Source organism: Grampus griseus (genome assembly GCF_964374135.1).
Source record: "Grampus griseus genome assembly, chromosome: 2".
Classification (NCBI taxonomy): Eukaryota; Metazoa; Chordata; class Mammalia; order Artiodactyla; family Delphinidae; genus Grampus; species Grampus griseus.
The window spans coordinates 85,663,384-85,679,032 of record NC_139018.1 but is presented as its reverse complement, the minus strand read 5'-3'; the positions used below and the strand labels follow the sequence as shown (position 1 = coordinate 85,679,032).

At 38.9% G+C, this 15,649-nt stretch overlaps 1 protein-coding gene across 2 annotated transcripts in view; it reads right to left on the bottom strand.

The window, feature by feature from the left end:
• The window catches only part of GANC (glucosidase alpha, neutral C), a gene marked incomplete at its 3' end in the record, with an annotated part of 76,890 nt that overhangs the window by 52,165 nt on the left and 9,076 nt on the right, over positions 1-15,649 (bottom strand). Inside the window, exons 4-5 of one of the 2 annotated variants that reach the window (XM_082647474.1) lie at positions 10,540-10,667; positions 2,687-2,869 (exon numbers count right to left, since the gene is read on the bottom strand). In XM_082647474.1, the coding sequence (XP_082503600.1) occupies positions 2,687-2,869; positions 10,540-10,667 (311 nt within the window). Of the gene's footprint in view, positions 1-2,686; positions 2,870-10,539; positions 10,668-15,014; positions 15,084-15,649 lie in introns of those variants that run through there. The other variant, XM_082647475.1, reaches the window with a different exon arrangement.

Below are 15,649 nucleotides of genomic sequence, written 5' to 3'. Positions count from 1 at the left end.
GATTGACGTTTCATTCTTGTTTGTGGCAACTTCTGAGCTCCTCACATGCCAGACTGGAAATTACAAGTCCTTGCCTTTTCATTTTGTTCAAGTTTTTTGTTTGTTTGTATTTTGTTTTTGCGGTTATAATAAAGTTTAAAGTTTAAAATTTCTAAGTAATTGAATCAATCACCCTTTTTCCTTATGGCTCTTCAGTTTTTCTTACACTAAGATTTTTTAAATTCTACATTTTTTCCTATTTTTATTTTCTTGTGTGCTTTATTTTTATTTATCTGGAATTCATTTTTGCTAATGTTCTGAGGTTAGGACCTTACATTTTTTTTCCAAGTGGATAATCTAATTTTCCTAACACAAAGATAAATACAAATAATGGAAATATAAACTAGTGCACAACCTCTATGGGAGGCAATTTGGAAACATCTATCAAAAGTACAGATGTACAAACCATTTGATCAGAAATTATACTTCTGTGACTCTGGTCTATGGATATACTTGCATGTATGCAAAATGACACATATACAAGGTTATTCATGAAGTAAGTAGTTGTAAAACAATATCAGAAACAACTTTAAAGTCTACTAGCAGGGATTAACTAAACGAATCACAGTGTAACCGTATAATAGAAACTATGTAGCTGTTTTAAAGAAATTAGAAACTACCACATTGGTAAAGGGAAAAAAAGCAAGGTACAGAATAATGTGTAAAGATGATATCATTTGTGTCAGGAAAGGAAAAAACAAAGAATACATTAATCTTATTGTATAGGCATAAATTATCTCTGGAAGGATACACAGAAAACTGGAAACACTGATTACTTTCAAGGATGGAATGAGGTAGCTCAAGCACAAATGGTGAGGGAGACTTTTCACTATATACACTTTTTTTTTTCACATCTTTATTGGAGTATAAATGCTTTACAATGTTGTGTTAGTTTCTGTTGTACAACAAAGTGAATCAGCTATATGTATACATATATCCCCATATCCCCTCACTCTTGAACGTCCCTCTCACCCTCCCTATCCTATCCCTCTAGGTCGTCACAAAGCACCGAGCTGATCTCCCTGTGTATATACACCTTTGTACAATGTGCTTATTTAAAAAAATAAATAAAAATTAAAAAGCCCAACTTAGATATCACCTCTAAAACAAAAATAATGGGAGTTTAGTAAAAGGAAAAAATGTTTTAAATATTAATGCTTTAAATATAAATAAATAATGAATTAAATATAAATAACAAATACACAGGGATTTGTTATGCTATTAGTATTTTCAGTCAAAAAAAGTAATTGAATTATATTCATAAGGCACTAACAGAGTAGGTGGCAGGATTATGGGTATTTTTTCTTCTTTTCAATATTTTCTATTTTTCCTTCAATGAACACATTTCTGTGATAAAATAAGTCATTTATATTTTATAAATTTATAAATTTATTTATTTATTTTTGGCTGCATTGGGTATTCGTTGCTGCACGGGCTTTCTCTTGCTGAGGCGAGCAGGGGCTACTCTTTGTTGCGGTGTGTGGGCTTCTCATTGCGGTGGCTTCTCTTGTTGCAGAGCATGGGCTCTAGGTGCGTGGGCTTCAGTAGTTGTAGTGTGCAGGCGCAGCAGTTGTGGCACATGGGCTTAGTTGCTCCACGGCATGTGGGATCTTCCTGAACCAGGGCTTGAACCCGCATCCCCTGCATTGGCAGGTGGATTCTTAACCACTACACCACCAGGGAAGTCCCAAAATAAGATTTTTTAATATTAAAATTTTAAAATAGAAATAAGTTGAAACTCAGAAAAAAATCACTATGTTGAATGCTTTCTGCAGCTCATATAAGATGTTCATTATTTGGGTAAAAATAGAAAGACTGGAGGATTTAAAGACAATATTGGTAAAAATGGAAGAAGAATCTCCTTCTACTACTATCTTCCAATTCATGCGACCCACACACAAACAGCTTTGATCAAATGGTTGGTTCCAGAAAATTCCTGGACAACTATTCAAGTCTAAGGTAACTCATGTTATTCTAAGGAGGTAAAATGAAATTCTGAAGACATGTTAGTTCACATTAGCATCTATCAAGTTAACACGGTGTGGGCTTCCCTGGTGGTACAGTGGTTAAGAATCTGCCTGCCAATGTAGGGGACATGGGTTCAAGTCCTGGTCCGGGAAGATCCCACATGCTGCGGAGCAACTAGGCCTGTGCGCCACAACTGCTGAGCCCACGTGCTGCAACTACTGAAGCCTGTTCACCTAGAGCCTGTGCTCCGCGACAAGAGAAGCCACCGCAATGAGAGGCCTGTGCACCGCAGTGAAGAGTAGCCCCTGCTCGCCGCAACTAGAGAAAGCCCGCGTTCAGCAACGAAGACCCAATACAGCCAAAAATAAATAAATATATTTATTAAAAAAAAAAAAAAGTTAACAGGATGATTTTTTAGAAGGATGTGTAGGGTAGAGAACGTTCTCAGTCAAACATATAGGATGTGTTAAGAGTGTCATCTTCACAAATGTCTGAGAATAATTTTTGTCATCAAGCCTGCATTCACCTGCACAGGTGAAAAGATGAAATTTCTCAGAACAATATCCCAGCAAATAAGGCAAACCAGTTTTCTATGGTGATGTATTATCTATTTAGGCAACTGGTATTCACAGTCAGGTTTTCTTAAGTTCTTTATGTGTTAAGTAATGTGCAAAAATACCTTTGCTTGGGAGGAATCTGCAGCTGCTCAAAGTACAATTGGCCCAGGGAGTTTATGCTCATCACAACCTCTTCTTCAGATACCAAGTCTATCTTGAATGGGTTTGCTGTGATGTGACACTTCAGATCTCCTTTTCCATTTGCCAGTACAAGACTGCCTGTATCCCCTGAGCATGAAATCAGCCTGGAAAACAAGGCAGGAAGAGAAAAATAAATTGCTGTAGGTTTACATGGCTCAATGCAATTCTCAATTCAAATTAGTAAATCAATATTCATGTGACATAGCACAGATAAGGCAGTAGAGAGCTGTAATTGAGAGCATGGGCTTTGGTGTCAGAAAGACTGGACTAAACATAGCTCTCCCACACACTAGGTGTATAACTGTGGACAAGTTAATCTTTCTAGTTCTTGTTTTCCTCATCTGTAAAGTGGAAATGATAAAAGCAAGAACAAATAGAGATTTTTGAGAGGATTAAATGAGATCACACATGTAAAGCACTTGGCAAAGAGCCTGGCATATAATAAGCGCTCAGTAAATGTTAGCTCTCATCATCATTATTACTTTGGTCTGGTAACAAGTTGGTGCATAGAATTTAAACATTTTGCTTTTCTTTCTCGTTCCAACCCTACACTCAGAAACTGAGTAAATAACACAGATTCGGTTATTGATTCACTCAGTCCAAAGTGAGATGGAAAGGTGAAACTTTTGTTTATTTATCACCTAACTTCCAACAGCCCAATCAGACACGTACACTTTTTGGATGCTTTGGATCCCCAGGAGTTATATAAGCTCAGAGACAGCACTTAAAATCCCTAGGTCTATCATCAGGAAAAAAGGGAGACTCAAATCAACAGAATTAGAAATGAAAAAGGAGAAGTAACAACTGACACTGCAGAAATACAAAGGATCATGAGAGAATACTATAAGCAACTATATACCAATAAAATGGACAACCTGGAAGAAATGGACAAATTCTTAGAAAAGTACAACTTCCCAAGACTGAACCAGGAAGAAACAGAAAATATGAACAGACCAATCACAAGCACTGAAATTGAAACTGTGATTAAAAAACAAAAGCCCAGGGCCAGATGGCTTCACAGGAGAATTCTATCAAACATTTACAGAAGAGCTAACACCTATCCTTCTCATACTCTTCCAAAATATAGCAGAGGGAGGAACACTCCCAAACTCATTCTATGAGGCCACCATGATCCTGATACCAAAACCAAACAAAGATGTCACAAAAAAAGAAAATTACAGGTCAAAACCACTGATGAACATAGATGCAAAAATCCTCCACAAAATACTAGCAAACACAATCCAACAGCACACTGAGAGGATCATACGCCATGATCAACTCGGGTTTATCCCAGGAATGCAAGGATTCTTCAATATATGCAAATCAATCAATGTGATACACCATATTAACAAACTGAAGGATAAAAACCATATGATAATCTCGATAGATGCAGAAAAAGTTTTTGACAAAATTCAACACCCATTATGATAAAAACTCTCCAGAAAGTGGGCATATATGACAAACCCACAGCCAACATCATTCTCAATGGTGAAAAACTGAAAGCATTTCCTCTAAGATCAGGAACAGGACAAGGGTGTCCACTCTCACCACTACTATTCAACATAGTTTTGGGAGTTTTAGCCATGGCAATCAGAGAAGAAAAAGAAATAAAAGGAATCCAAATTGGAAAAGAAGAAGTAAAACTGTCACTGTTTGCAGATGACATGATACTATACATAGAAAATCCTAAAGATGCCACCAGAAAACTACTAGAGCTAATCAATGAATTTGGTAAAGTAGCAGGATACAAATTAATGCACAGAAATCTCTTGCATTCCTATACATTAACAACAAAAAATCAGAAAGAGAAATTAAGGAAACAGTCCCATTTACAACTGCAACAAAAAGAAAAAAAAATACCTAGGAATAAACCTACCTAAGGAGATAAAAGACCTGTATGCAGAAAACTATAAGATACTGATGAAATAAATCAAAGACGATACAAACAGATGGGAAGATATACCATGTTCTTGGATTGGAAGAATCAACATTGTGAAAATGACTATACTATGCACAGCAATCTACAGATTCAATGCAATCCCTATCAAATTACCAATGGCATTTTCACAGAACTAGAACAAAAAATTTCACAATTTGTATGGAAACACAAAAGACCCTGAATAACCAAAGCAATCTTGAGAAAGAAAAACAGAGCTGGAGGAATCAGGCTCCTTGACTTCAGACTCTACTACAAAGCTACAGTAATCAAGACAGTATGGTACTGGCACAAAAACAGAAATATAGATCGATGGAACAGAATAGAAAGCCCAGCGATAAACCCACACACATATGGTCACCTTATCTTTGACAAAGGAGGCAAGAATATACAGTGGAGAAAAGACAGCCTCTTTAATAAGTGGTGCTGGGAAAACTGGACAGCTACATGTAAAAAAAGAATGAAATTACAACACTCCCTAACACCATACACAAAAATAAACTCAAAATGGATTAAAGACCTAAATGTAAGGCCAGACACTACAAAACTCTTAGAGGAAAACATAGGCAGAACACTCTATGACATAAATCACAGCAAGATCCTTTTTGATCCACCTCCTAGAGGAATGGAAATAAAATAAAAAATAAACAAATGGGACCTAATGAAACTTAAAAGCTTTTGCACAGCAAAGGAAACCGTAAACAAGACGAAAAGACAATCTGCAGAATGGGAGAAAATATTTGCAAACAAAGCAACTGACAAAGGATTAATTTCCAAAATATACAAGCAGCTCATGCAGCTCAATATCAAAAAAACAAACAATCCAAAAATGGGTGGAACACCCAAATAGACATTTCTCCAAAGTAGACATCAGATTGCCAACAAACACATGAAAAGATGCTGAACATCACTAATCATTAGAGAAGTGCAAACCAAAACTACAATGAGGTATCACCCCACACTGGCCAGAATGGCCTTCATCAAAAAATCTAGAAACAATAAGTGCTGGAGAGGGTGTGGATAAAAGGGAACCCTCTTGCACTGTTGGTGGGAATGTAAATTGATACAACCACTATGGAGAACAGTATGGAGATTCCTTAAAAAACTAAAAATAGAACTACCATACGACACAGCAATCCCACTACTGGGCATATACCCTAAGAAAACCATAATTCAAAAAGATACATGTACCACAATGTTCACTGCACACTATTTACAGTAGCCAGGACATGGAAACAACCTAAATGTCCATCAACAGATGAATGGATAAAGAAGATGTGGCACATATATACAGTGGAATATTACTCAGCCATAAAAAGGAATGAAATTGAATTATTTGTAATGAGGTGGATGGACCTAGAGTCTGTCATACGGAGTGATGTAAGTCAGAAAGAGAAAAACAAATACCGTATGCTAATGCACATATATGGAATCTAAAAGAACAGTACTGATGAACCTAGTGGCAGGGCAGGAATAAAGACGCAGACGTAGAGAATGGACTTGAGGACACAGGAGCAAGGGGAAGCTGGGACGAAGTATGAGAGCAGCATTGACGTATATACACTACCAAATGTAAAATAGATGGCTAGTGGGAAGCTGCTGCATAGCACAGGGAGATCAGCTCAGTGCTTTTTGATGACCTAGAGGGGTGGAATAGGGAGGATGGGAGGGAAGCTCAAGAGTGAGGGGATATGGGGATATATGTATACATGTAGCTGATTCACTTTGTTGTACAGCAGAAACTAACAACACAACATTGTAAAGCAATTATCCTCCAATAAAGATATAAAAATAAAAAAATAAAATCCCTAGGTCTAGATATTTTTCTAGTGCATAGTCACCCTGGTCACAGGCCTCTTTAGGGAGGATTAGGAGGGATAGTTTATGATCTTATATATCTTTACAACCTCCTCCATGGATTCTAGGCCTGCCCCTCAAGCAAGATGCTTTGGGTTCTGGAAATTAACTTTGTAGTTTGAGAGGTTGTGTCTCACTGTTCATCAAACTTAAATAGAGTTCTTTTGATTATTCTGTCAAGTAGGACTCTAGTCCATCTATTTCAGCCTAATGGACCCCCTGACGTATCATGCACTGCCCTGAGGCTTGAGCCATTTTGAGTACCACACAGGCCCTGTTATGGAAACAGGTCTACCTTGTCTCTTACAACTAAATGCTGCTACTTTGACTCTGCTACCTAGAGTCTCATCATTTCCACTGAAATCAGGGAGCCCATTTTAATGGTACCATTCCCACCATTATCTTTAGCTCAGAAAAGACATTCACTCACTATAATGCTTTCCAAGTGTTCCCTCACTAATGTATTTCTCAATGAAGGAAGTATCTTTTGGATCCTTTGGAGAACAGACTTAGGGGCTAGATGCATATGACATATCCACTTCAACATTTTTATCTCCCTAAGTCTATGAATCATTTCTTCTACACAGCGCCAAGGAATTTCTGGTATCTCAGCTTCATTCAGCACAGTCCATAGCTGAGTTCAAGTTATACTTAACCAAGCAAATAATTAGAACCATTTTCAGCTGTCTAAGCTAGCATATTAAATCTGGATTCTCTGGTACCTGTACCCATGTCAGTAAATTTAGCATGATCCTAAAATTATGGTCCTTCCTTCTGGTCTAGAAGTCCCTCAGAAATCATTTCCATGCATATTTCCCAGATTTTTGCCAGTATAAAATCTTACAATTCTTTAGGTGTGTAAGCCTTTTCCTCCTGGGTTTGACTGTAATTGGCTCCCTAGGCATGTTGGGGTCTGACTTGATAGTGGGTCTGGAGGCAGTGAAGAGTGGTAAGGGTGAAGCACAGGGAGCACTGGAATCCCCTGGCACAGTATATTTCAGGTGAGGTTAACACGGGGTGTCCAAGCAGGTGAGATCAGCCTTATCAGATGGAGGAGAAGGAGCTGCTTCTGCTGAACTGGGAGGCTCAGTGGAATTTTGAAGTTTGGGACTCATGGTTATCCAAATCTTCCCAAATGTTGCTATTCAATTTTGGGGAGTCCTACCTTTTCACAGCGATGCCCTAAATTCATAGCCCTGATGAAGCTGTGAATTCAACTTACGCTCTAATTCAGCAGACCACAGAATCTAACTCTGTATCTGATTTTCAGCTACGAGGACTCTGTAGATATGACTTTTAGGATTGTCACAGAAATCTGTTAGGTTTCTGACAATTTAAAAGCCTGAAACTGCTGTTTTCTTTAAGTTCTTCAGTGAAATTAATAGCAGCCAGGCCACCTCAGAGTTTTGAATTTTGTATGGCAATCATGCTATGCTATGGCCCCACCACTTGGTTTGCCAGAGCCATGCTTTCAATAGGCACTCTATTTAAGGCAACCACAAGTAGTAATTTGACTGTCACAGAATGCCGTGGTTTATTGCTAGTCGTACTAATTTGCTAGAGCTTCCATAACAAAATACCACAGACCGGGTGGCTTAAACATCAGAAATTTATTTTCTCACAATTCTGGAGGCTGGAAATCCTAGATCAAAGTGTCAGCCGGTTTGGTTTCTTCTGAGGCTTTTCTTCTTGGCTTGCAGATGGCCATCTTCCTGCTGTGTCCTCACATGGCCATCCCTCTGTCTGTGTTATCTGTATCCTCATCTCCTCCTCTTACAAGACACCAGTCATACTGGATTAGGGCCCACCCTAATGACCCTATTTTAACTTAATTACCTGTTCAAAGGCTCTGTCTCGGAATAGTCACATTCTGAGGTATGGGGGGTTAGGGCTTCAACATATGAGTCTGGTTGGGGAGGGTAGTATTCAGCCCAAAACATTAATATCTCACCGCCTAATGAAAACCAGGTCCTCACTGCCTTCAAATCCAAGTAGATCAGCTAACTAAGCTCAGATTTCCATCCTTGAGGGTCTGTTGCTTATACTCATTCTGATATCAATGACTGTGTTAACCAAAACTCAACTGCAGATAACAGAAACAACTCTGGCTATTTTAAGCAGAAAGTAAATGACTTAATATGGAGGAATTATTAGCTTACAACATTATGGAAGGTTTGAGGTAGCAGGTTCCTGGCTGAGTGTCCAGTAATGACTCCTAGAACAATACTGCATAATTGCAGGCCAAAAGAATTTCTCTCTTAGCTGGAATCAGGAAGCTGGGTAATCAGAAGTCAATGTGGCAACTGGTGGGCTCCAGGATCATGCCAACTTAGCTGCAATCCAGAGACTGGGAAACCACTGCCCTAACTAGTGGCTCTAGAGTCATTCTATAACTGCTGATGCACACCAGCAAAATGGGAGACTCAATTCTGAAATCAAGATAACTGTAAGTGCATCTGATTGGTGGAACCTGAATTACATCAGAAACTAGCTATATGGGAGTCTGGGAAATGGAGAAATGTAGTTTTTAGTTATTACAGTAGCCAAAGGTCCTCTAGAAAAAGGCTGAAATAGAGGCAAAACTAATATACCACATTTACTACACAATGCTAATATTACCCTGACTCCAAAACCTGGCAAAGATAGCACAGAAAAACTATAGACTAATGTTACTTATGAACACAGATGTAAAAATGTTAAAGGTCTACTAGTAAAATGAATCGTCCAGGAGAGTAAAAAATAATGTAATGTGACCAAGAGGAAATACACACACACACACACACACACACACACTCTCTCTCTCTCTCTCTCTCTCTCTCTCTCTCTCTCTCTCTCATTTGCCAAACTGCAAAGCTATGAGAATAGTCCCTTTTTAATTCTTATTTCCTAAGTTCTTAGCCTATAGTAGTGGCTCAGTGATATATTTTAAATTTATGATAGTTCTAGCATAGCTAAATTAATTTCTCCTTATAATTTATTAGCTTTTTTTTGGCTGTGTCAGGTCTTAACTGCAACACGCAGGATCTTTGTTGTGGCATGTGGGCTCTTTCGTTGCGGTGCACAGGCTCTTCGTTGCAGCACGTGAACTTCTCTCTAGTTGCCGTGTGTGGGCTCCAGAGAGCATGGGCTCTGTGTTGCAGCGTGGAGGCTTAGCTGCCCTGCAGCATGTGGGATCTTAGTTCTCTGACCAAGGATAGAACCTGCGTCCCCTGCATTGGAAGGCGGATTCTTTACCACAGGACCACCAGGGAAGTCCCATAATTTATTAAGTTTTTATTAGATTTTCATGGAAAAAATAATCTACATAAAACTATGATAATGATGTAGTGAAAATTAAAGCATCTGGCATAATCTTATATTCCCTTAGTGACATGATATAAAGAAAATAACAAACCAACAGACAGAACCAAGTTAAAATATCACCGGAAAATGTGCTGAGAACTGATGCAGATTCTGCAGGTACATGAAAAATGCTTTAATCCCCAAAGATTTTTTTTCCACCTAGAAACTGATCATTAATTTATCTCTGACTCTAAGACAGATTATATGTTAGACTTCTGAGACTGCCGTTAATTAAAAGTGAGTCAGTCTAACTGTATAAATTACTGTAAGCATGGGAGTTTTGCTAGTACATTGGATCTCTGGAGCCCTGCTGTTCATCTGAGTGAGTCAATTAAACAGGTCTCCTGCTTGCTCCCAAAGTCTGGCTGATAAACCGCTTACTTTGTCAGCAGGAGAGAAGATCAGAAGCTCTGCTTCTCCCCATTAATAAGTGCTGATGAGTCAAATGGTGGAGGAAGAGAGTACAGAATGGATAGCATCAAAATGGATAAATTTATCCCCAAATAACTAAAAACTAACTCTGCCAATGGTTGTATCTTTGAAGAAACAAAATAAGAGACTCATACAAAAGCTGCTACTCAAGGTATGATAGAAGAATATATTGAGGGTGTATCCAAGGTAACGTGTTTCTTGGCTTACCTTACAGTGCTTGGCTTGCTTGTGAGGACATCAGGAACTTCATACCTGGGTTTCAAGGGTGTTTCTTCATTGATTTTAAGCCTGAAAATATTTCCCTCTATACCATAAACTTCAGCCAGGAGAGGAACCTGGGAACACACACGCGATTAGTTTCAACAGGTTACCCAGGTCAGTTCTACAAATTATGATAATTAGAAAACTATGTTTAAATTATTATAGGCCAAGCAAATTGGAGAACAATGGCAATCATGAAGGAAAGCCTTTCCAATCTATATGTACTTGCTTGGCTCTATCTGTAGTAGAAACAAACACCTCCTATGTGTTCTATGGTTAGGCAAACATATAATTGTCCAGACCAGGACTGTTAAGAGTGAGAGGGCTCTCTATTAATAACGATAGTGGATGACAGGCATAAACTGAAACTGCCCTTGGAAAATTGGGACATGTGGCCCACTGTATCTATGATACATATCTAAGATATGTACAGGTATCTTAAGAATAAGTGTTTGGTGTTAAAACTAGAGTAACTGGATTCCAGTTGAACGAAAGATGAAGGGTAACAAGCCACAGAATAGAAAAGAATAGACAGTAAAATGGTGGTCATTGGGGTTCTCTACTGTAGATGAATAAGGCTTCCTGCGTTAAAATCAAGGCACTTCCTGTACACTTAGATTAAGGTCTGGGGAACTTTCTCTAGAGGCTGGGATATTCTCAGCTTTCTCAAGAAGATCGAGAATTTAGGTTAAATACTGCCTACGATGAAAGATGGAAGCAACATAGAATCATAAAGAGAATACAGAGTTTGAAAAATAAAACAATAACAACAAACTCTGAAGGCAGAGATGGCTGGATTTAGATTACAAAATGAGGCATCAAGATTAGGGAAATATCTTAAGACAGTGGTTTTCAACTGATGTGCCATGCTGCACTGGCTGCAAATCATTAAGTACAGTATGATGCCAAATTCTGGTTACAACTGGGTCTGTGTATTGTTACTATAATGTCTGTTAAATGAAAGGCTAAGCTGGGTAGCCTGTGTGAGGTAACACACAGAACGGGTATGCCGTGGTGCAAGCAAGATATAGGAAGCAAGGAGAATATTAATGCAGCACCAAAAAACAAAAACAAAAACAATCCCTCCCCCACAAAACGATGTTACTGGAACCTTGCTTCTTCAGAATATAGGAAAGGGCACTTGAACAGTGACAGGACACTGAAGAGTCACCAGGTAAATAATGGTAAATAGGCTGTGGCTGCTTTTACAGACATTCTTAAAACAAGGTTATGGGGCTTCCCTGGTGGCGCAGTGGTTGAGAGTCCGCCTGCCGATGCAGGGGACACAGGTTCATGTCCCGGTCTGGGAAGATCCCACATGCCGCAGAGCGGCTGGGCCCGTGAGCCATGGCCGCTGAGCCTGCGCGTCCAGAGCCTGTGCTCCACAACGGGAGAGGCCACAACAGTGAGAGGCCCGTGTACCACAAAAAAAAACAAAAACAAAAAAACAAGGTTATGATGTAGTACTGATCATACAATAATAATTTTTTCCCCAGCTTTATTAAGAAATAATTGACATATTCTGTAAGTTTAAGTTGTACAACTCCTTGATTTGATACTTATATATTGCAAAAATGATCACCACCATAGCATTAGCTAACATCTGCATCAAGTCACATAATTACCATTTCCTTTTTGTGGTGAGAACATTTAAGATCTACTCTCTTAGCAACTTTCAAGTATATAATAGAGTATTATTAACTACAATCACTGTGCTGTTAGTCATCTTATTATAGTTGGAAGTTTGTACTCTTTGGCCAACACCTCCCCCTTTCCCCACCCCCAATCATACTGTAATTACTGCTTATATGTTTAGTATTCTTTTGTATATTTGATTTACTTCAAGTCTGCCATCAGAATTCTAAGATTTGAAAATGTATCCAAGTATAAGGCTGAAATCCTGTTAGATTATGTATTCCCTCCCAAGTTAGACATAAATTTCCACTACTCTCTCAAATTTAATTCAACTAACATTTATTTGGCATCTAATATTGTGAAGTGCTGATTGCTGTGAAAAGGATGGCTAAACTCTTAGGGAGAGTGCAATTTAGAGGAGATGCAACACCTATGTTGTAACCGTAAAGCGTTTTATGATAAATGCTGAGATAGGACGAGGACATGTGCTGCGGGAGAACAAGGAAGGGGAATATTGATGACTGTAAGGAGAGGGGTTCTGGGACATCTCTCTGGAGGAAGAGGGACTTAAGCAGGGCCTTGAGGGATTAGTAGGACTTTGGGGAGGCAAAAATGGGCAAGAACATCCTAAGCAGAGGGCACACAGGTTGTCCCTTATATGTGATTAACAAATTGCATTTCGTTTATATATTCAGAGATCCTCCCATTATTAGTAAAATAACTTTCTTAAAAATCTTTATTTTTTTAAACCAAAGACTGGTCTGATATGTTCTGTTCTTGAGGCTGCGGCCTAGTAAAGAATCCTAATTATATGAGAGAAGGTAGCAATAACCCTGCTTTTCCTATAATAACCCTAGGCAAGCAAACATACAAATCAGAGTAAAAGCCCCACTTTGTTTTCATTTTAACTTAATTAAGCAAACCAATTTTGCCAATAGGTAACCCTTTTCAAAGTCAATATCCAAATTCATTCTTATCTCTTATTATCATCAACATAGCTTCATATTCCAAGCACATAATTTCCTTAGACCTTAGTATACATTTGCTTGTATGATCTGGCTCATGCCGTTCTTACTGGCTTAAAAAATCAACAGCAGCAGACTCTCAGAAGTCCAATAAGTAAAGCTACTTGGACTGAAAACAGCAGGAAGTGGCTCAGAGCCTCTACCGTTGAGCCCGCTCCCCTCCCTGCATTGAGTTCTGACACCCCTCTACGGAAACCTCAGGGCTCTGTGCATGACAGTTTATAAACCACTTCCCTGGGCTTCTTAACTGCCAGTTATTGTCCAATTTTTCAACCAAAACTGGGCTGTCAAAAAGTCTGGACATGAATGTTATATCCTTCTATCTAAAACATTAAGAATTTCTAAACATTTCTGTTCTCTAGAGACCTGTTTGGATATTTATTTTAAAATAATATACAAATAAATTATTGAATCTCTATTAGTGATTAAAAATGACAATAAAAAACACGTTGTGGGCTTCCCTGGTGGCGCAGTGGTTGAGAGTCTGCCTGCCGATGCAGGGTACACGGGTTCGTGCCCCGGTCCGGGAAGATCCCACATGCCGCGGAGCGGCTGGGCCCGTGAGCCATGGCTGCTGAGCCTGCGCGTCCAGAGCCTGTGCTCCGCGGCGGGAGAGGCCACAACAGTGAGAGGCCCGCGTACCACAAAAAAAAGCAAAAACAAAAAATTATGTTGTTACAGAAGTTAGACTGCATAAACTCAGAATTATTTAACGTTAATATTTAGAGAATAGCAGTAAAGATTGCGGCAAGATGGATTTATGTAAAATAAGTGAAGAAACATAAAATTAAACATTTAAAATAAGGTGAGACAGCATGGGTTTTGCTCCCCTAGAAAGATTTAAGATGTGTAAATGTCCTCCTACACAGAGAAGATGAAATAAATCCTCAAAGAAAGGAATACATTTTGGAGGTTCATTTTAGTACCACAAGTCTCTACTTGGTTTTTCATTCAGAGGCTCACCTCCCATAATCTGGGAGAGCATAAATTCCCTTTTCCTATCTTATTTTTCCCATACCGAATAAAAATAAAACCCAGTAGTTTGTCATCCCTAAGTCTAGTTTTTTTGGCCACAAGGGCAAAAATATGAGACAGGTTATAAAAATCATGGTGGTAACAACAGCCTTGTCTGTACATTCAAGCAGTGGAATGGATCACAGTTACATTAAAAGTTTTTTTTTTAATTTCACCCCAAACTAGTAGAGACTATGACTGAGTTAACAGAACAGCCCTCTAACATATATTTAAATGGTGGTGGGTATTAATAAGGGAAATTATGACCCCAACAACTTCTCCGTGATGGGTAGATCTTGCTTGTCCTCTGGAACCAGGTCTCTCTACTATATTATAAGGAATAGTTAACCTAAAAGGCCTAGAGAAGTGAGCAAGGACCTCTCTCAGCTATTGGTCAAGACCTTCCAGGATTCAGAGAATGGTCTAAGATTCATTAAATTGCTGTAGGGCACTTATTGCCCCTTCCATAGTTGTAGCCAGTTGGTTTATTGCAAGCACTGATTCTCTATGGAGAACGCTGGCAAGTTCACACTGGGCATTAGCATGTTCCCCAAGGACAATTAGCCTGTCCAGGTATGCTTCTGATTGCTTGGCCAGTTCCCCAATAAGCTGCCTGTTCCTGGACATTTCTGCAGAAACAGTCCTGGTTAACAAGTAGTAGTTGTTCCTCATCTGTTGAGGAGGTGGCTGGTTGGGCAAAGTCCCATTGCTTAGATGAAGACGCAAGGGATAACTTCATGGAGGTGCTCAGAGATATCCCTGCATCCTTGGAGAAGCTGCCAGAAGTGTTGCCACCAGTGAAAACTTGCAAACAGGCTGCAAAATAAACATGTTGCCAAATAGTTCATCCATGTCATGAAAAAGCATAAAAATTAGCAATATAAAGTAGGTCAAAGACGTAGGTCTGTTCCAAATAGCCTTGCTAGCAGTGCTTTTTAGGTACACTCAGAAGATAGCATAAATTTCCCTGCTCTGGTGTCACAAGACTAGATCTTCTCTTTTTCTCAATCCAGGTCAAATTTTGACTGAAGGTAAAAAATTGATAGTAGTAGGAAAAAAAGAGGTCTAAAAAAGCAGTCAACACTTTACTGATAACTCCTTTAAGATTATTTTCTGGAAGCTTCTTTATCAAATATCTGATTATTTTGTCATAAGAAATAGGACCCTATGTGAGAAAACTTAGGGATCTGAACCTGCAACCAGCTTTTCTTCAAAGTCTAGATGTCCTGACCTAGAGGCAACACACAGGGCAACACTTCAGTTTGTTTTGTAACATTACTGTGTCCCAGGAACATCATGTTTGCTATGGACTGAATTGTCCATTGTCATTTTCCCCCCTCCCCAAACCTTCCCCATTCTCCAACCCTTCAATTCATATGTTG